This window comes from Falco rusticolus, chromosome Z (genome assembly GCF_015220075.1).
Source record: "Falco rusticolus isolate bFalRus1 chromosome Z, bFalRus1.pri, whole genome shotgun sequence".
NCBI classification, from domain to species: domain Eukaryota; kingdom Metazoa; phylum Chordata; class Aves; order Falconiformes; family Falconidae; genus Falco; species Falco rusticolus.
The window spans coordinates 17,758,608-17,776,120 of record NC_051210.1 but is presented as its reverse complement, the minus strand read 5'-3'; the positions used below and the strand labels follow the sequence as shown (position 1 = coordinate 17,776,120).

The following is a 17,513-nucleotide window of genomic DNA, read 5'->3' as shown; positions in this document are numbered from 1 at the left end:
GTTTCATTGTCTAAATGTGAGATGGTTGGTCACTTCGGGCATGCACGCTTGTGGAGGAGCGATCCCCCGTGCATCTGCGCGCAATAAACATACCTACTTTATAACTTTCGAGTTATAGAGTCTAATTCCGCACGTCAGGAGTACCAAGTGTTTCAAAACTTCCTTTGGCAGAAGCACTAAATCTGCACAGGGGAACAATATGGAAAATCTTCAACATCTTTACTTTGAATGTCACGTGTTCTACACGTTAAGCAGAAAAACAAAAGTTGGCAAAAGCACGTAAAATTATAACAGATCCAGAGTTGTACTAGCTAAGCTGTCTAACCTGGGAATACTAAATACTTCATGGGGGAAAAAAATGCTGCATGTTTCATTCTCTCAATTTCTTCAGTGGAAATGAAAAAGTGGTAATTTTCTACTTAAACCCCACCTGAAATTTCTTGAAGCTTCAAACTAAGAAAGTTAATTCAGAAGCATAAATAATCAAACTTTTCAAGAGGTATGAAGAGAGTAAATTCTGCTTGTAAAAGCATTTATAAAACAGTGTTACTTGATGATTACTAAATGTAACACAAACAATGTAAATGAACTTTCCTCCCTTCCCCTCCTCCCCCCGGCCCCCTTAAGAAATATATTAAAATTTCTTGGACTGTATCAGATTTTCTACTTCAAAAGTAATTTCTCTTTTTCTATCTCAAATGCTCTCAAAAGGCATCAATGATGTTATTGTGGATCAGAGAATGTGATGTGATTCCAAGTTTATCCTATGGGGTATGTCTCAACATTCAACTCAAAAGGAAAAGAATGTTCTATTTATATCAAATCCAAATTTCTGAAGTAACACAGGACTTCTCAGACTAGTCCTGAAATGTGTTGTCCTTGACATAATGTTATTGTATTTTCATACACAATATTAATAGCACACTTTTTTGGAGAAGAAAACTTTACAGGAATTCTTAAATATCCCAATGATATTTTTATTAATCATTTAAATAGACTTGTACATCACACAGAGTTTAAGAATATAATTATAAAAATCAATCGCTACCCCCTTTATTTTTTTTTAAATCACAGAAGAGTTTAAGAGCTGAACATCTTACACAGAGGTGATAGCACTTGGATTTTCTGAGGTCTTGACAATACTAAGTATCTCATAAATGTAATTCTCAAAGCAGAGGATCACAAATGTCATGAGGCACAGAGGCCCTGCTAAAGTCTCCTCCTCATTTATTCTTCCAGAGTGCCTTTCTTTATCACATTACTTGATACACTCACATTTACAATTCTGAGCTGTGCAATCTACTCAACCCATTCTGTACTTCTCACAACACACAGAGCAATCTGTTTTCCCAAAACAAAGTCAGACCATTAAGGAAAGTCTATCAGATTGTGCGAGTATCTTCTCAATAGCTGTATGTAAACAGAAGTCATCAGATCTTCAGTAAATGCAGTTTCTCCTTCAGAATAATAATGAACAGCTTTTGTGAGAAATGTAGAGCCCGTATGTTCAACACAATACCTCTGTGTAATTCCTTCAGAGATTAAACTACAACATTAATGCTTGCTACAAGAGTATTTATATACATAGTCAATTTGTTCCATGAATAGGAAATAACATGATTTATTGGAAGAATAGGTTTCAGACAAACAGGTATTTAGAAGTCCAGTTGGTTATGATTTTATTTAAAGAAAACTAGAGTTCAATGATTTCATGCAACAATATCTTAGATAACCATGACAAGCAGCAGTAGTAGTTAAGGAATGCACTAATTATAGACCTTAGTGAATATACAAAAAACCTCAGCATTATAGGTTATACAAAGACATCTTAAATACTGTCCCAAAATACTGCAGCAGCCCAGACACAGTGATATGCCTTACAAGGGCATAGGAATGTAATTCAGAAATCACGTGGGGACCATCCATTTCCTTTAATTTCACAAATAAGACAAAAGCAACATTCAATTCCACACACTGATGTTTCAAATTATGTCTATACAGTACCTTGAGTTTTATTCAAATAGTAAAAGTTAGACATGTTGTTCATTCAGTAAACAATTATGCAGTAAATCTGTTATTACATTTCTTCCTTTGTTTTACCTGGAGTAGCCATGTTATTTAAAAGAGGGCAGGTTTGGCACTTTTATACTGATGTCACCAATATTAATATTTCTTGGGATCTCTGGCAGATTCATATTCTTTACAGCTGAAACAGCCCGGGCTGGAGCTCCTGCTAAACCAGCCTGTGTATAAAGTGAGGGAAAATTCAAGTCAGACAAAGCTGGTCACAAGAAGACTCACTAGGAATATACACAGACAGTAACTTTTCAAGTATTTCCATGGTTACACAATTAGAAAGACCAGATGGTAATTGTGTTTGGAATGAAATGGGTTATTTGGAAATATAAACCAGATAGAGAAAACAGTTCACACATTCCTTTTTATATGGTAAAACATGTAATGTTGTTACAGATCTGCTAATAAGTTGGAATGAATTAACTTTATTTTATTTTAATAAATAATTTTAATAGAAATATAGAGGAATAAGAAATATATTTTAATGAAACTAGTAGCTGCACAACAAAAGCTGCTATGAAATCCTCTATACAGCCCTGTACCAAGGCCAAAAGAATAGGTCAGAATCACCTAGTAGGAATGATGAGAACTTAGAAAATAGACTTAAGACTCAAGATGACCGAAGATAGCTGGATACAGTATTTACAGGTAGCCTGGGAGAATGCATTGAAATGTCAGAATGTAGAATTAAAGGGAACTGGGGAGAGTCGACAGGAACAACTTAAGAGTTACCTGCCAAGAAATCGTGAACTTTAGTAAAAGGTAATTCCGGCAGGGGGAGATCGCGACCACCGGCTCATATACCACCTACCCAAATTGTACCCCAGACACATCTCTAGACTTTTCTAACCTTTACTGTGCAGAATCAGATTTGGGAGAAGGGTATGTTAATGATTTTTGGGAAATATTATGATTATGCATGAATATTTAATGAATATGTATGAATAAGTTCTATATATGGTGTCTGATTTTGAAGCTTGGTGTGCGTTGATCGTGAGAGGACTCACTCACGCACCTGGCCATCAATAAAGAAGTGTCTGCTTATCTACATCACATTGGTCTCGATAAGTTCTTCATTCTGAGATGTTGGTAACAATGTCAACTTGATGGACAAGTATGCAGGGAGGAACAGCAGGCTTATCCAAGCGTGCATAATGTGTACATCACAGAACAGACAATCTTGAGGTATTTAAAGTCCAATGTGCTGTGTTTGTCTCTTACCTATTCTAAAAATACATACAGTTCACAGTTGACCAACACTGGTTGCAGGTTCAGAATACGTAACCTCGAAGTAACAAGCTACTAAATGTCAGTTGAACTATATTGCTTATCTAAATGAATACATATATATTTTTATTTATATATAAGTCATTTCAAGGTGGCTTAGCCTAAAATAAAAGGATAAACACCTTGCATTTGCTGGTGATAAAAGACCACGCAGAGAGATCATTTCTATAGACCAAGAGGAGTAATCTGATGTCCCGCATATCTGCATCCCCCAGGGCACACTGGAACGTTACATAATAATGTGGTTATGCCAAATCAAACATTGACGTACTTATTCTGTATTAAAGTCCTCTACCGTGTGTAGTTTCCCTTCATTTAAAGCCAGAGCCTTTCTGTATGAATACATTAAGTTTTACCATACAGAGGTAAGTTCATTACTGACTTCCATTCAGTTCTTCCTTTTAGGTAAATCAACTGCCAAGTTTACACACTAGGGTGTATTACTGAAATGCTAATAAAGGTGATAGACAGCTCAGAGGTCTGAAGACATACAGAACACCATCCTTCCCTATTGCTTCTGAAGAACACCTCTTCAAAACGTTATTTTAAGGACTATCAAAAAAATACTAATAATTAAGTTGTTACTGTATTTGATGCTGCATAGAAAAGGTACAATTCATTTTAAGTATGGAGATGTTTCTCCTAAAAGCTGAGATTCTCTATGTGTATTTAGAATTAGCTGTGTGGTTTTACTTCAGGCTTGCCACAAAACCGCACAAATAATTTGTGTTCTTGCTGGGGAAAAAAATAAAAGGCTTGGAAGATTTTAAAAAAGCTCTTATTTGCAGAAAAAGACATTAATATTCCAAATTCTATTGAATATGTACAAAAATCAACTTTTATTTTGATGTTTTAAAAGCAGGATTAAAAATACTCAAAAAGAATAAAAACCATGAAGTGATTTTCAGAACTACTGTGGTTTTCGAGTGTGGCATCTTGCAGGCCCAGTAAAAAGGAAGAATCCACAAGAAACAAAGTACCATGCTAAGAACTGGTTAAACAAAAGTCTAAACCTGTAGAAATGGAAGGACATTATGAGTGTCAAAGACTGAAGAAACCAGTGCATTTCCAGATAAAAGAATTCTGAGCAAGAAATACAGCAAAACAAAATAAGAACTTCTGGAAAAGTTTGTGTCATATTTGATTATTAAACAATGCTGATAGGTGACTACTGCCCAAACTATAGTCTTTTCAGATCCTTGCTCTCCACTGAAACTCTTTGCAACTACAAGGTGTAATCACTGAGTAGTACACCTGACTTCCATGGTGTCCACCTTGCACTACCGCAGAAAAGGATCCAGACACCTCATATACGTCTCAAATAACAACTCTTACTTTCTGAAGGCTGTCCAAAAAATGCTTTCTCCCTTTTACTACTCTCTTATAAATGTAAGGTCAAGTCAATGTAGGATTTCCCCTTAAAATCCTACCTACTGTTCTCCTCCCTTCAAAACCATAACCATTAGTCAAAAATAAAACTAAATAAAGTTTCTGATTTTGAACTAAGCTTTTTATATCATGTATGAAGATGTTAGCCACAGGAGGATTCCCAGTACCAGGAACTAGAACCAGAAAGCCATGAAGTCATTTGTTGTAACAACGCCCCTGCCAAACACTCATATATGAGACATGCCAAAGTTGGGAAAGGCATGTGGGGGTAGAGGAGAAAGCTTGGAAAAATCTCAAATCTCTAATGCAATCAATTAATTTGCTCTCACTTTGGCCTGACATAATCCAAATTACCAGTTCTCAGAAGTACAGATTAAGTAAAACTAAAAAGGTACAAAAAAGCATTTTCAAAGCCTCTTTTTCCTTGGTTTCCCTTAACATCACCGAATCTATCAGGTCATTCACTTCAGAGGCTGTTTCAATTGCAATACCTTCATGAAGGGGAAAACCTGGACCTAACACTAAAAGTATTCAGAAATGCAAGTATCCAAAATCTGCATCCCTGGATCTGCAGTATCTTAAAGGAGCAGCGTTAGACACTGCCACTTCTTGCTATTTATTAAAAAAACGGTATAGAAAATAGGAAGGTGCTCAACACTGTCCTTTTTATATTTGAGAATTTGAAATCAAGAGGTAAGTACCAGTGAAGTTTTATCACATAAAACAAAAAATGCATTTCCTTTTTATTTTGTTCTTTTAAATTCTATATTCAGTAACTGGAGAAAAATTCTTTACGCAAAACCAAAAGTGGGGCAATGTAAACTGTTTTCCATAGAGAAGATGAAAATACTAATAAAGTAGTAACAAAAGCAATGAATTATACAATTTGTAACTGAAACAATGAGAAACCAGAAAAATATTGGAAGTGACGGACATGGTCCACACAAACAGGCATGGCTGGTAATTCAAAAGAGAGATGCCTTCTAGGTGACTAGGATGGAGATTCCTTACCCTAAATTAATGAAAGTTAATTATTCTTAATGGACAAATAAAAGTTTTAGTATAACTGGTCATTATTTTTACCTACCTGCAGCTATCCTCTTTACACAGACTTACAGTCCCTGCCTCCCGCCCCAATGGCATAGGATTCAATGGAGACACAATTGAGAATTATTTCAAATACCACAATTGACATGACCATTGCCCTTCCACCCCCCCTATACAGTCATGACTTCCAACAGTCTCATTTCACGAGGACCATTCTGGATCAGGATCAGCAAAGATCCCTGACAAAAGCACTACGAATTTCAGATTACCTCTTTTTTTTGCCAGCAAGATTGTCTTCCACTATCATATGCTGGAGTAGAGATTTTCAAACTATTACATTATCTTCTCCTGTAATTCTCTATATTAAGTGGGCTTATAATTCAATGTATACATATTATGCATAATAGAATGCCATTTATCACAATTAATGTCAACCCTATCAAGCACAATACAGACAATACAGTATTTCTAAGGGAGAGCAAACAGTTCACAAAAGATGTCTGATGGATAAAATGACTGAAAAATATTTAAACTCCCAAACTGGGTAACTAATACATTATTTCAAATGCTATTCTATCTGAATGCTTTAGCATTCCTTTTTAGCAGGTGAAACAGTGAACTAGTATGTAGTCCTTCCATTTATTTATCTTTTCTTCTACAGAAAGTGAAAACTGTATTTAGAAACATAAAGGTACTACAAGAAGTACTTCCAGACCACTGTGCTTTTAAGGAGTTTTATAGAGGTACCTGATTAAAAGAGCCATCATTGTAACATTAAGCTGGACAAGTTTCAACTGCCTTTTCTATCAAGTAATTCAGCAGGTAAGTTGGTGAGGTGCAAAGAAAAAACTGTTTCACTTGGAAAAAAACCCAAAACACGTAGCAAGCTTTAAACATGCAGTGAATGATGGAACTGTCTCGTCACAGCAAGCAAATGACTTAAACAAGTGAAAATGAAACTTCTGAAGACATACTAATGAAATTTCAGAAATACAGTACGAATTGCATACAGCTGGTATTACAACAAGCCAATACACCACATTTTTGCCACAGCTGCTTTGTATTCTCAATTTCATTCATTACTGAAAGTTGTGCTTTAATATTGAAATGCTGTAGCAGTTACTACAAAAAATGCTTGTAAACATGTTCATATACTTTTAGAGTGAAAGAGCAATGCCACATATGCAAAACAATAATGCTATTTAAAAGACTGAAATAGACATATTTAATAACAGAACTTCTATTCTACTGGTCCTAATCTATCAAGTGAGAAATATGACCTATTGTTCATTTACTTAGGTCATTATTTATCACTATAGGAATCAATTTTCTTATCATCATCCTTTCTCAGAATGCCCCACTGGTAACTTCACATGAAAGTGATCCCAGCAATGTTTTACTCTTTAGAAAGAAATCCAAATCATCTGGAGAAGTATTGTGCACGTATTTAATATGCAGATACAAATAGGAAAGAAAAAAAAAAAAAAAGATTCAATCCACCACACCAAACAACTTTACACCGAGCTAGCGATCACTAAAATAAGCATATAAAAATATACAGCCTACTGGAAAACAAAATAATGAAGGCTAACACTTTGCAAAATAAGCCACCCTTTTGCAGATATTTTGGAGGTACTAGGACCTCTCTGCTGCTGGTGTTTCATACCAATGCTTCTTTCCAGAACAAGTATGACTTCAAAGCAGCAGGGTTATGAAATCATGAAAGGATGCAATACATAATATAAAGGAATGATCATGTCCCCTGCTTATGAAGTTAAAGAAATGAACATAATTAGAGAAAAAACAAAATGAAGTCTGCAAGTATATCAAAATGAGGCCAAACAGATAAGACTTAAGACATACTCTTAGAGATTTTAAGCACTTGAATCACAAAGAGAGTAATGGATGGGAATGATTCATTATTTGTTTGTTTATTTTTCATTGCCAGACCCAAAAATAAAAACAGAGTATGTGTAAGCAGAACAGAGAAAAAGAAAAGTAGCTTTGCACAAATAAAAAAAACCCAACAAACCAAAAAACCAAACCAAATCAGAAATTAAGTTTCCTACTGTTCAAATGAAATACAGATTATGTTACAAGTGTTGAGATATTAGGCAGAGGAAGGTCATCTGCTTAATTTTCTTCATGTGCTATAGCATAATTCAAATTTAGGTAAAATGTTTCATACTACCCAAAAATATTCTTAGCGAATACTTTATAGCTTTGTGCTACTAAATCCAATTACAGAATTATATTTGTTAAATATTACAGGTATTACATTATCCTAGAAAGATAATGCAAAAAGAGCAAGCTATTAATAAATTAAATAAACTTCATCTGCTTAAGGTTCCAGCTACTTAAAATACCTATGGTTTGAATACACAGATACTTAAAATGAGTGGAAATGAATTTTGAGTACTGCAATTAACACTGATGGACATTCAAACTGTTGAGCTGAACTAAATGTATCAAACAGCAAATGACAGGGGACAATGACCATAAACTGAACTTCAAATATACATTTTCCTCATCCTTTTCCAGTTCCTTGTTAATACTCATGTTCAGTGATTGCAGTTACCAAGATATCTTAAAGCAAAATCCAGGGATTCAGATTGCAAGGGCAGCAAATGTACATCTGAAGTTAAGTACATACTGAAAGCCCTTCTCATTTCATTTTATGCTTGATATACTTATGGTTGAAAGATCAGCTTTGGTATTTCTACATAACCTTTACAAATTGCACTGGTAATTTTATTCTGTATGTATAAAACTATTTGAGTTTGTTGGTTTGCATGTTGGGGTGTTTTTTTTCCCCTATGTTTTGTTCACCTGATGCTTACTCTGAAGCTTCTCTTTGCAAGCAAGTAAAGGTTTTTTGTCTTCATTTGGAAATACTAAATACTGAAGCAAAGGAGTTCATATTACCTATTTTAGATTACCAGGTACAAAATTTTCCCAATAAGGAAGCTATTTCTATTATGTCATCACATCGTATTTTGTTATCTGTGTGTTCAGTTTTTATTCAGATTAGTTTTGCAGGGTTTTTTGTAATATTCATAGAAGTTCATATTCCTTTGTTTCTTAAACAATGATACAAAGAAAAGTTAAGTTATAAAATGCTGGAAGAGAAATAAAATAAAAAATATGACGTCAATGGAAAGCTAGTAAAATACACTATAGCCAATAAAAAGATGAGGGAACTACAAGAAGAAACTAGCACAAAAAGTAGGCTACAAGGACTAGTATGGGTATTTTTACACATAATTTTTGAGTCTGGCCTACATAATTTATTGCCTTTGACATCATTTTGCTTTCCCTTTTTGTTAAAAGTACATTTTTTCTAAAAGTCAGCAATACCTTTGTCTACCTGTCCTGTCTGGGAGACTGAAAGATAAAGGTCTGTAAGAGAGAAGAATGGAAAGAGCTAGAAAAGATCAGGAGGTTCGGAAAAATGAGGTCCAACTTAAAAGTCTAAATCACACGCAGTTGAACACTCCAAATAGAGCAGAGGTAGCCCAGGTTTACCTACAATACTTCCACAGGCTTCAGATAAAATCCCAATGACCCCTCTCCCAAAAATTCCCTCCCTTAATCACAATGATCTTTTTCTTTAGAAGGATTGACCAGAAATCCATTTGCAGATAAACACTAAACTAAAAGGTAGGGAAATGCATTTATGACAACATTTCTCAGGGTAGAAATAGAATTTCCTGTGTAGCCCATCCAAGCAATGTAAAAGCTGAATCAGAAATCAAAGCTAGGGACTCCCTCATAGTGGTTTAAATAATTAATGCTTTAAACAGAGATTAACAGATTCTTTGAGTTGTTAAGTTTGCTCAAATATTTGTGTATTTAATAAATGCATTCAATGTTCTTCACTAAACTCTAACTGAAAGCCTGTTTAGAAACCTAACACATCACTAAACAAATACCTGATGTCAAAAGGCTAAATTTTTATATTAAGGGAAGCCAGGTGGACACAATACAAAATTTAAAACACTTCTGAAAACGTAGCTCAGTTACAACTTTATTAGCTTCATCATTTCAACTATAAAAAAGGCAATTTAAACTTAAAGCAGCTACTTTATGAACGCAAGAATTGTGAGAGGTCTAACAAGCCAAACAGACTAAAGCTAGATTGCTGTGGCATAGGCGGCAGTCCTATGAACTACAGACTATATCAATAGTAATTTCTAAATTTAAAATATAATTTTCTTTTAAATTAAAGAAAACTAATAAGATCCACTAGTTTTGATTTCTTACTGACCAGCATTCAAAAATATCAAGTTGTTACTGATTTGATTTACATGTACTGGATTTGCTTGTATCTTGAAAATACATGTTTAGGAAAGACATGTTGAAAAATTTACGAACTTGATCAAAAAGACAAAAGGATAAAAGAAATAGCAATCAGGAAATTTCTGTGACTATAAATGAAACAAATGATTAATGAACTGAGGAGGTAGTTACCAGGTATTCTGAAGTATCTCAGCATTACAGTAACTGTTAAATTTGAAAAGAAACAGTCACTGAGCTAACAAAAACAAAAAAAATTCATTTGTGGTGAGCAGACTGAAATGTTCTACTCCATCCCAGTCACCAAGTGTTTTACCACTGCTACTTCTTTACCTTCTATAATTCATTGCTGAACGTAAAGGAACAGGTTCCTATTTGCCTTGCATATGGTCTGCGCTCTACTTGTTTTTTTATATCTTCTACCACCTATTTTTATACCAAGAGCATGTTAAAAGAATGACCTACTGATGAATAATGGAACACAGCAAGTATTGCAACAGGCTGCACTGAATCGATGAGTTTCAGTTGACTAGTCAGAGACTGGTCTACAGTTGATTTGGTAACAGAATTCACACAACTAAGAATAAATACCTTAAGTAAAAGCTTTCAGGTAAAACTGATATGCACATAATACAGGGTAGAAAATAGTTGTTCAGTAGGTTCAGCTTTTGGGAGACTATGTTATTTTCCATCAAATAAAGAAGAACATATATATACAGAAGTTGTTCAAATATAGTAAAAAATTATGAGAATAATTCCAAATATTAATCTTTGTGATCAATGGCTCATTCTGGGTTTGAGAAAAATGTTAAAATTAACATTTTGGACACCTACATTATCTACAATACTGTCCTTCTGGATGTACATTGCTAGGCACTGTATCTTATCATATCTAGCTTCTTCCTGTTTTTCATACAGTGTTGTCCTGTTCTTGGATACAGTTTGGAAGTTGTGCAAAACAGACAATTAAATGCATTAAAAGACTTGAGGTGGTGCAGAATTAGGAGAACAGTATACATTGTACCACAAAAAACCTGAAGCATTCATTTCTCTCTGTTGCACTTAAGTGAAGACTAGGAAGTTCTCTTGGTCTTCTCCTAAAAATGTCAATTTACTTCATCTTTATGCCACCTGCAATATTTCAATCCACTCAGCCAACTTCAACTTTAGAGAAAGTCTCCAATTCAAGCAAAGGTTTGTTTCGAAATTTGAGTATTATGCTTCAAAAATCAGATGATGCATTCTTCTATGGAAATACTCTCATCAGTAAGAATCAATCACAGACTTAGCTAAGATGTGCTAGTAGTATTCTGGCTTACAAGACATGTGGTTATGTTAAAGGAACCGTAATATTCTGTGTGATAGCTAAAGCAGTTCTAAAATCCTTTTTAGTCTAAGTTTCTTTCCTAAACACAGATTCAACGATTGTTGAATTCAAAAAGGACTCCCACAACTTAGGTGAGTATCCCTCACCCAGATTGTTACGGGCATATACAGAATATCACTTTCTCACTTGAATCTACTCAACTGAAGACCAAATGTTCAGATTATCAAAATGGCAGAATTCTTTTTTACTTGAAATTACTAAAACTAGGCTTTAAATTTTAGCTAGTCCATTCCAGATCAGTTTATTACTTTGTGTTGCAGTATTAGACACTAAATATGCTGCTGTTTTATTTTAGCTGCCAGAAACATGCTTGCAGACAGATATATGTCGTCTTTGTATACACCCTTTGGTTTAGATCTGATTTCATTTAAGTGTTATAGTCAGTAGTCCAGCATAATAAATACACTACAAATAACATGCCTTCTGCAAGAGAAGCTTAAACTGCGGAAGTATCTCAATAGCAACAGTGCACAGTGCTATTAGATACAAATTGCAAAAACTAATCAGCAGCAACTCTAAGCGATTATTACTTATGATGAAAGGTACGACATCCTAAGCTGACAATAACTGTCAATTTTTCGCATTATAAACAAGCAGTTGTATATAGTATGCTACTGAAGGACAAACAATATCATGTAGCATGCATGTACTACAACTATGTTTTAGTTTAGAAACTACACAGCATGTCACTCTTACCTCAGATTTCTCCAGTTTATTTTGAGCATCTATCTGAGTGACAATTTCATTCATGTTGGTCTCCAAAACCATTCCACCCATGACCATTTCAGCCAATATATTATGGACCTAAAAGAGACCAAAAGAAATTTTTTAAATGTAAAGTGTCCTACATGCACCTTGACAGATGATATATAGATTCCTCCATACAGGAACGCCTGCTTTCTGTAAGTGACTTAATTAATGTCAGCAATTTATTTAAACCCATTTGGGAACAAAGCTTGTAACTTGACGTTCATTTCTCCAGTATCTTCTTCACTTATCAATGCTAGAAGAAACTTTCACATTCATCTTTATTTAAGTACCTGCTTTCTATCCAAGGACTGGAACAAGAATTCTAGTTAGTATCAATAGCGGTAATACCTCTCAGGAGCAGGTTCTACAAGATAAAACAAACTGCTCACAAATATATGTGTAAAAACTACTTTGGGCTACACCTATGAAGGAAGAGAGAAGCAGTGATGCTCACCCGCCATGGGTACAAAGACTAGGCTCAGAAGTAGAATTAACATGCCTGAGCTGACCCATACTTGAGTATGTACTTTTTACGATAAACAGGGAGTCTTCAGCATCCGAGACTAGACTGACAGCTAGGACTAACTGAAAGACTACATAAGCCAGCTGCAGACATTAATGAAATGGGTGTGTCTAAATATCCCTCTTCCCTGCCACCTTGATCTGGGGATGCAAGCTCACATTCATGGATCTCTGCTTCGGAGTCTGTATTTGCACTAAAGACTTTTTAAAAAAAGCATGCTTCCACATACTTTCTAGGAAAAATCCAGAGTTTATAAGTAATGTATAATATTTTAATCCCATTATAATTCTGAAAGAACATTTTATTACTTTTCTGATATAAACACATTGCACAATCTGAGACTTCAAAGCAAAATTGTGCTACTATTTTGGATATTACTACAATTTCTCTGTCGATCAAGGATAGAAATAAATGCCTGAATCAAACAATGCCAAAGGCAAGTTGCAGGTAATATATCAAAACCCACTACACTTCTCAATTCTGTGCCATCTCAAAAATGAGATTGAAGACTTGTTCCCCTGAGAAATCATTAGTATATTTCTGTAGAAACTTACAATGAATGTGTTTAGAGGCTGAAAATAGCTCTTCCTCTCTGCCTACTGCTGCTCAATATAGCTTTAAGAATCAAATACTTATGAGAAAGACCAACAATCCTTAGTGAGCCATTCTTATTCCTGGCATATATATGTCCCTCATAACATACCAAGGTAAAAAGCATAATTTCAAAGTGGTGCCAATAATTCTCCTGATTTGTTACTAAGTGGATTTAAAAGCTTTTAACATCACAATCAGCTAAAAGCTAAAGACATGGTAATCTAACATTAATTTACTCCACACTGACAATCCAAATACACTGAAAGACATCACCACTATTTACTGCTACTTGTTCATAGCATAAGGAAACAGCTTATAGCTGTACACAAATAGGAGTTAGCAAATACAGTGTATAGGCTACCTGAAATACTAAAATAAAATAAAATAAAAATTTACATTTGCATTTGGTCACAAATTGGTGAAGAATCACATGAAAAATATTGATTTTCCAGGCAGTTCTCAATTTTACTCATACAGAAGACTTGATAATATAAGCTGATGATGTAAGAAGTTAACTTAAAGTGTTGTTAGTATCAAAAAGAAAATATCAAATATTTTAATATGGAAGCTACTATAAAAAAATTAAGAGACACAAAAATGGTTTTTTATTTTTCCTTAACTAGAAGGTTAACAACAACCACTAACAGCACTTAGAGGACAACAAATCTCTGCCACTGGCGATGGTTATAAAGTAGGCAACTTTAAAGAGGCCTGTCTAAAGATGTTATAGAATCACAGTTTATTAATCAACACAGTATTAGATTTGATAATTCCTTAGGGAGTAGAAGTAGACAGATTTGCAGCTTCAGTCACAATCACACTCCATTCCAAGATCAGTGATGTTTTTAAGCTTCCGCACACGTTTAGCAAGCTTTCTTGACTACTCCACAACTTGTAAGCCATGTGGCATTCTCCTCGGAATATAGGAAGACTAGCTAATACAATATGCATGGCCACCAAAAACAAAACATAAAACCTACAAAGATCTTCATAATACATTTATTTATAACAATACATAAATTTATCTGATGATTTTGGTTATATTTTATCAATAATTTACTAAAGAAGTATTTTTCACATGCTATGAAATTTTGGGATTTTTCTGGTTTCTGAATGGGCATTATACAGACTTACAGGACTAACAAACAGTTCATTTCTCCCTACAGAAGTGGAAAATTTTCTGGCTAGTCTTATCTAATCTGAGAATTTACTATGACATGGTTCTTTTCCATCTTTCAATAAAAATGCAGTGTAACAATGCAAACACCATCACTTGCTGCTGCAGATTAATAGATTTGAATTTTATGCAATGCATAAATGCACCTGGCTCCAAAACAGCAACCACAGTCATCACGTCCAGATTTTAGAGGAGTATTTCTCATTTTGCTCTTTTTGGCAGAGCTGGTGATGTCAAGGAAGAAATTCCAGCTTAACTTTAGCCTGAACTGGTAGCCCCAAAATTCAGAAACTATTCACTTCAAAGTCAAAAAAATATTTCCATTGTTGAAGAATATGTTTTAATTTGTGGAGGATACCTGAAACTGCACTGAGAAGTCATAAGAGTCTAAATTCCAGCCTACAGCCTGGAGAAGCAAAGGAATTTAATTCAATTTCCACTTAACATTCTTGAAAACTTTAGTATAGAACTTGGCCCTTTCATTTAAAGCACAGGAATAATTCACATGTATTTCTGACTGAAGTGGCAAGAAGTGACACCTCCATACGTTCCTGATTAGTCCGACTTGCTGAGCAGAGAACTTCATGGAACAGGCTGTGGAAGTCTAGTAGGACAGAACAAAAGAATGAAGAAGAGCGATCTTGATCTTTACAGGTTATTAATTTGTTTTAAAATAAAACAAAAAATAATGAGTTATGTTTTTACGAACAACAAAAAAAAAGAGACTTCTTGTCCTGGTTTCAGCTGGGATGGACTTAATTATCTTCTCAGGAGCTAGTGCAGTGCTGTGTTTTGGCTTTGATGTGAGACTTTCCAGCTCGTTGGGCCTTGCCAACAAAAAGGCTGGAGGAGCACAAGGAACTGGGAGGGGACACCGTCAGGTCAGCCAACCCGAACTAGCCAAAGAGGTATTCCATATCATGGGACGGCATGCCTGGTATGGATACCATACCTGGTGGGTTGGCTGGGATGGGACGGGCAGGTCGCTGCTCAGGGACTGGTTGGCCAGTTGTGAGCAGGTGCATTGAGCACCGCATGTTCCTTTCCTCTTTTCCCTCTGTTTTTTATTCTCTCCCTTCCACTTTTCATTGTAACTGTTATCATCGTTATTATTGTTCTTTCATTTTTATTCTATTCCAATTATTAAATTGTTCTTATCTCAACCCTTAAGTTTTACATTCCTTTCAACTCTCCTCCCCATCCCTCAGGGTGAAAGAGTGAGCAAGCAGCTGCGTGGTACTTAATTACCGGCCAGGGTTAAACCAAGACACCGCTTTTCTCAGGTAATCTCTTTCTAAAACAGCTTACTGATAAACTGAGGCATCACTCATGATGTGATGATACACATGATACTCTGAAACACTGAGAGCTGAAGCTCTAAAATAACAGGCTGAACTCTATACGAAACCTATAACAAAATAAGAGATTGAGCATTTGATTAAGTTTTCACAAGTGCTCTGGCTTCTCTGAAATAGATTGCAAGGTGCCCTTAAAAAGAAATGTAATGAAATTATGCCAGTTTTAGGCACTATTTCCCTCCACAATAGGTAAAGGTAAGCATTTACAGTCCTGTCAACACTACTCATAACAGATGTAATTTTTTCCTCTAGAGGGCTACTGACATGGTAAATATATAATGTATTATTAGACTACATGTAGAACAACACTGTGTCCAGTCTAGGGCCTACAAGTGGACGGAAGACATCAATAAATGGAGTGAGTCCAGCAGAGAGCCACTAAAATTGTTGGGACTAGTGCGTTTGTCCTGCGCAGAGAGGTTGGAGCAGCAGGGTTGGATCAGCTTGGACAAGGTGGCGCCTGGGGTACCTAACAGCAGCCACCAGTGCCTACAAGGGACTGTCAGTGAGTGGGACCTTCTCAGCAGGGCATGGCAGAAAGGCAAGGGACAGGAGAGACTAAGACTCACTTCTCCAGGAGGACAGGCAGGCAAGGCGGTAGCACAGGCTGCCCAGGGGCTGTGCAGGCTCCCTCCCTCCCTGAGCAGCCCGGTCTGACCCCCATGGCTGACCCTGCTGGGAGCAACGCCTTGTACCAGGCACCTCCCTAGGTCTATAATAGAATTCTCTTAGAATTTTATGGTAAAAACGTGGTACTTCATGATGTGGAGAAAGTTTCACTGGTAAAAACAAATGCTTCAGAGCAGAACCTTGCTCTATCCATTATAGGCAGGAAATCCAAATTTTCAGGAAAAGCTATACAGAAAGAATTAGAGACTATGTAAGTGTAATGCATATGTCAGCAATATTAATTGTACTAAAAATGTCTGTGTATATATATATGAATAGGAAATTAAAAAAAAAACACGTGTGTGTATATATATTTGAAATTAGGAAAGACCAATTCATTGCATTTCTAGATACAATGGTCTTGCATCAGCCAACCTCATAAAAAAACAGATTATGAGATTATAAAACTGCTCAGGAGCATACTAACACTTACTACTTCTCAAGTGTAGCATAGTTACACTCACGCATGCTTAAAAGGCTTTATTAAATCAGAAAGCAAAATCCACCTAGTTCATTATCTGGTTTCAAAAATTCACCAGTTGACACTCAAAAAAATTATGCAAGAAATCTTTAGAGTATGATCTATCCTGACATAAACTGTCTGTTTCCAAATATCCCCATTTTAAGGACTCCTGAAATACAGTTTATTTGCTGTCTCTTGCTATATTATTGTATTTTATAACCCCTGCCAGATTTTCCTTTGGTTAACACATCTTATTACTTTTTAACCTATTTATAATATTCTTGGTATCTATGATAAAATTGGACATTCTGTAATTTAATTATCAATCACGAAAAACGCATTTTATTTATTTCAAATGTACTTCCTGAAATGTCATCTAATATCCTGCTGCTCTCTATTCCTGAGAAACAAGAGTTGTTATTTTCTTCGGACCCTTTAACACTTTTTCAATACACTTCTTACTTCCCTGCCTCTAGTATCTTGAATATTTAACAACT

The 17,513-nt window shown here is 35.3% G+C and overlaps 1 protein-coding gene across 2 annotated transcripts in view; it reads right to left on the bottom strand.

Moving 5' to 3' along the window:
- Window positions 1–956: 956 nt before the first annotated feature.
- AP3S1 (adaptor related protein complex 3 subunit sigma 1) overlaps window positions 957–17,513 on the bottom strand; it is a 35,358-nt gene continuing 18,801 nt past the window's right edge. The window contains exons 5-6 of one of the 2 annotated variants that reach the window (XM_037372615.1): window positions 12,179–12,286; window positions 957–2,243 (exon numbers count right to left, since the gene is read on the bottom strand). In XM_037372615.1, the coding sequence (XP_037228512.1) occupies window positions 2,115–2,243; window positions 12,179–12,286 (237 nt within the window). In that variant the 3' untranslated portion in view covers window positions 957–2,114. Of the gene's footprint in view, window positions 2,244–9,147; window positions 9,199–12,178; window positions 12,287–17,513 lie in introns of those variants that run through there. The other variant, XM_037372616.1, reaches the window with a different exon arrangement.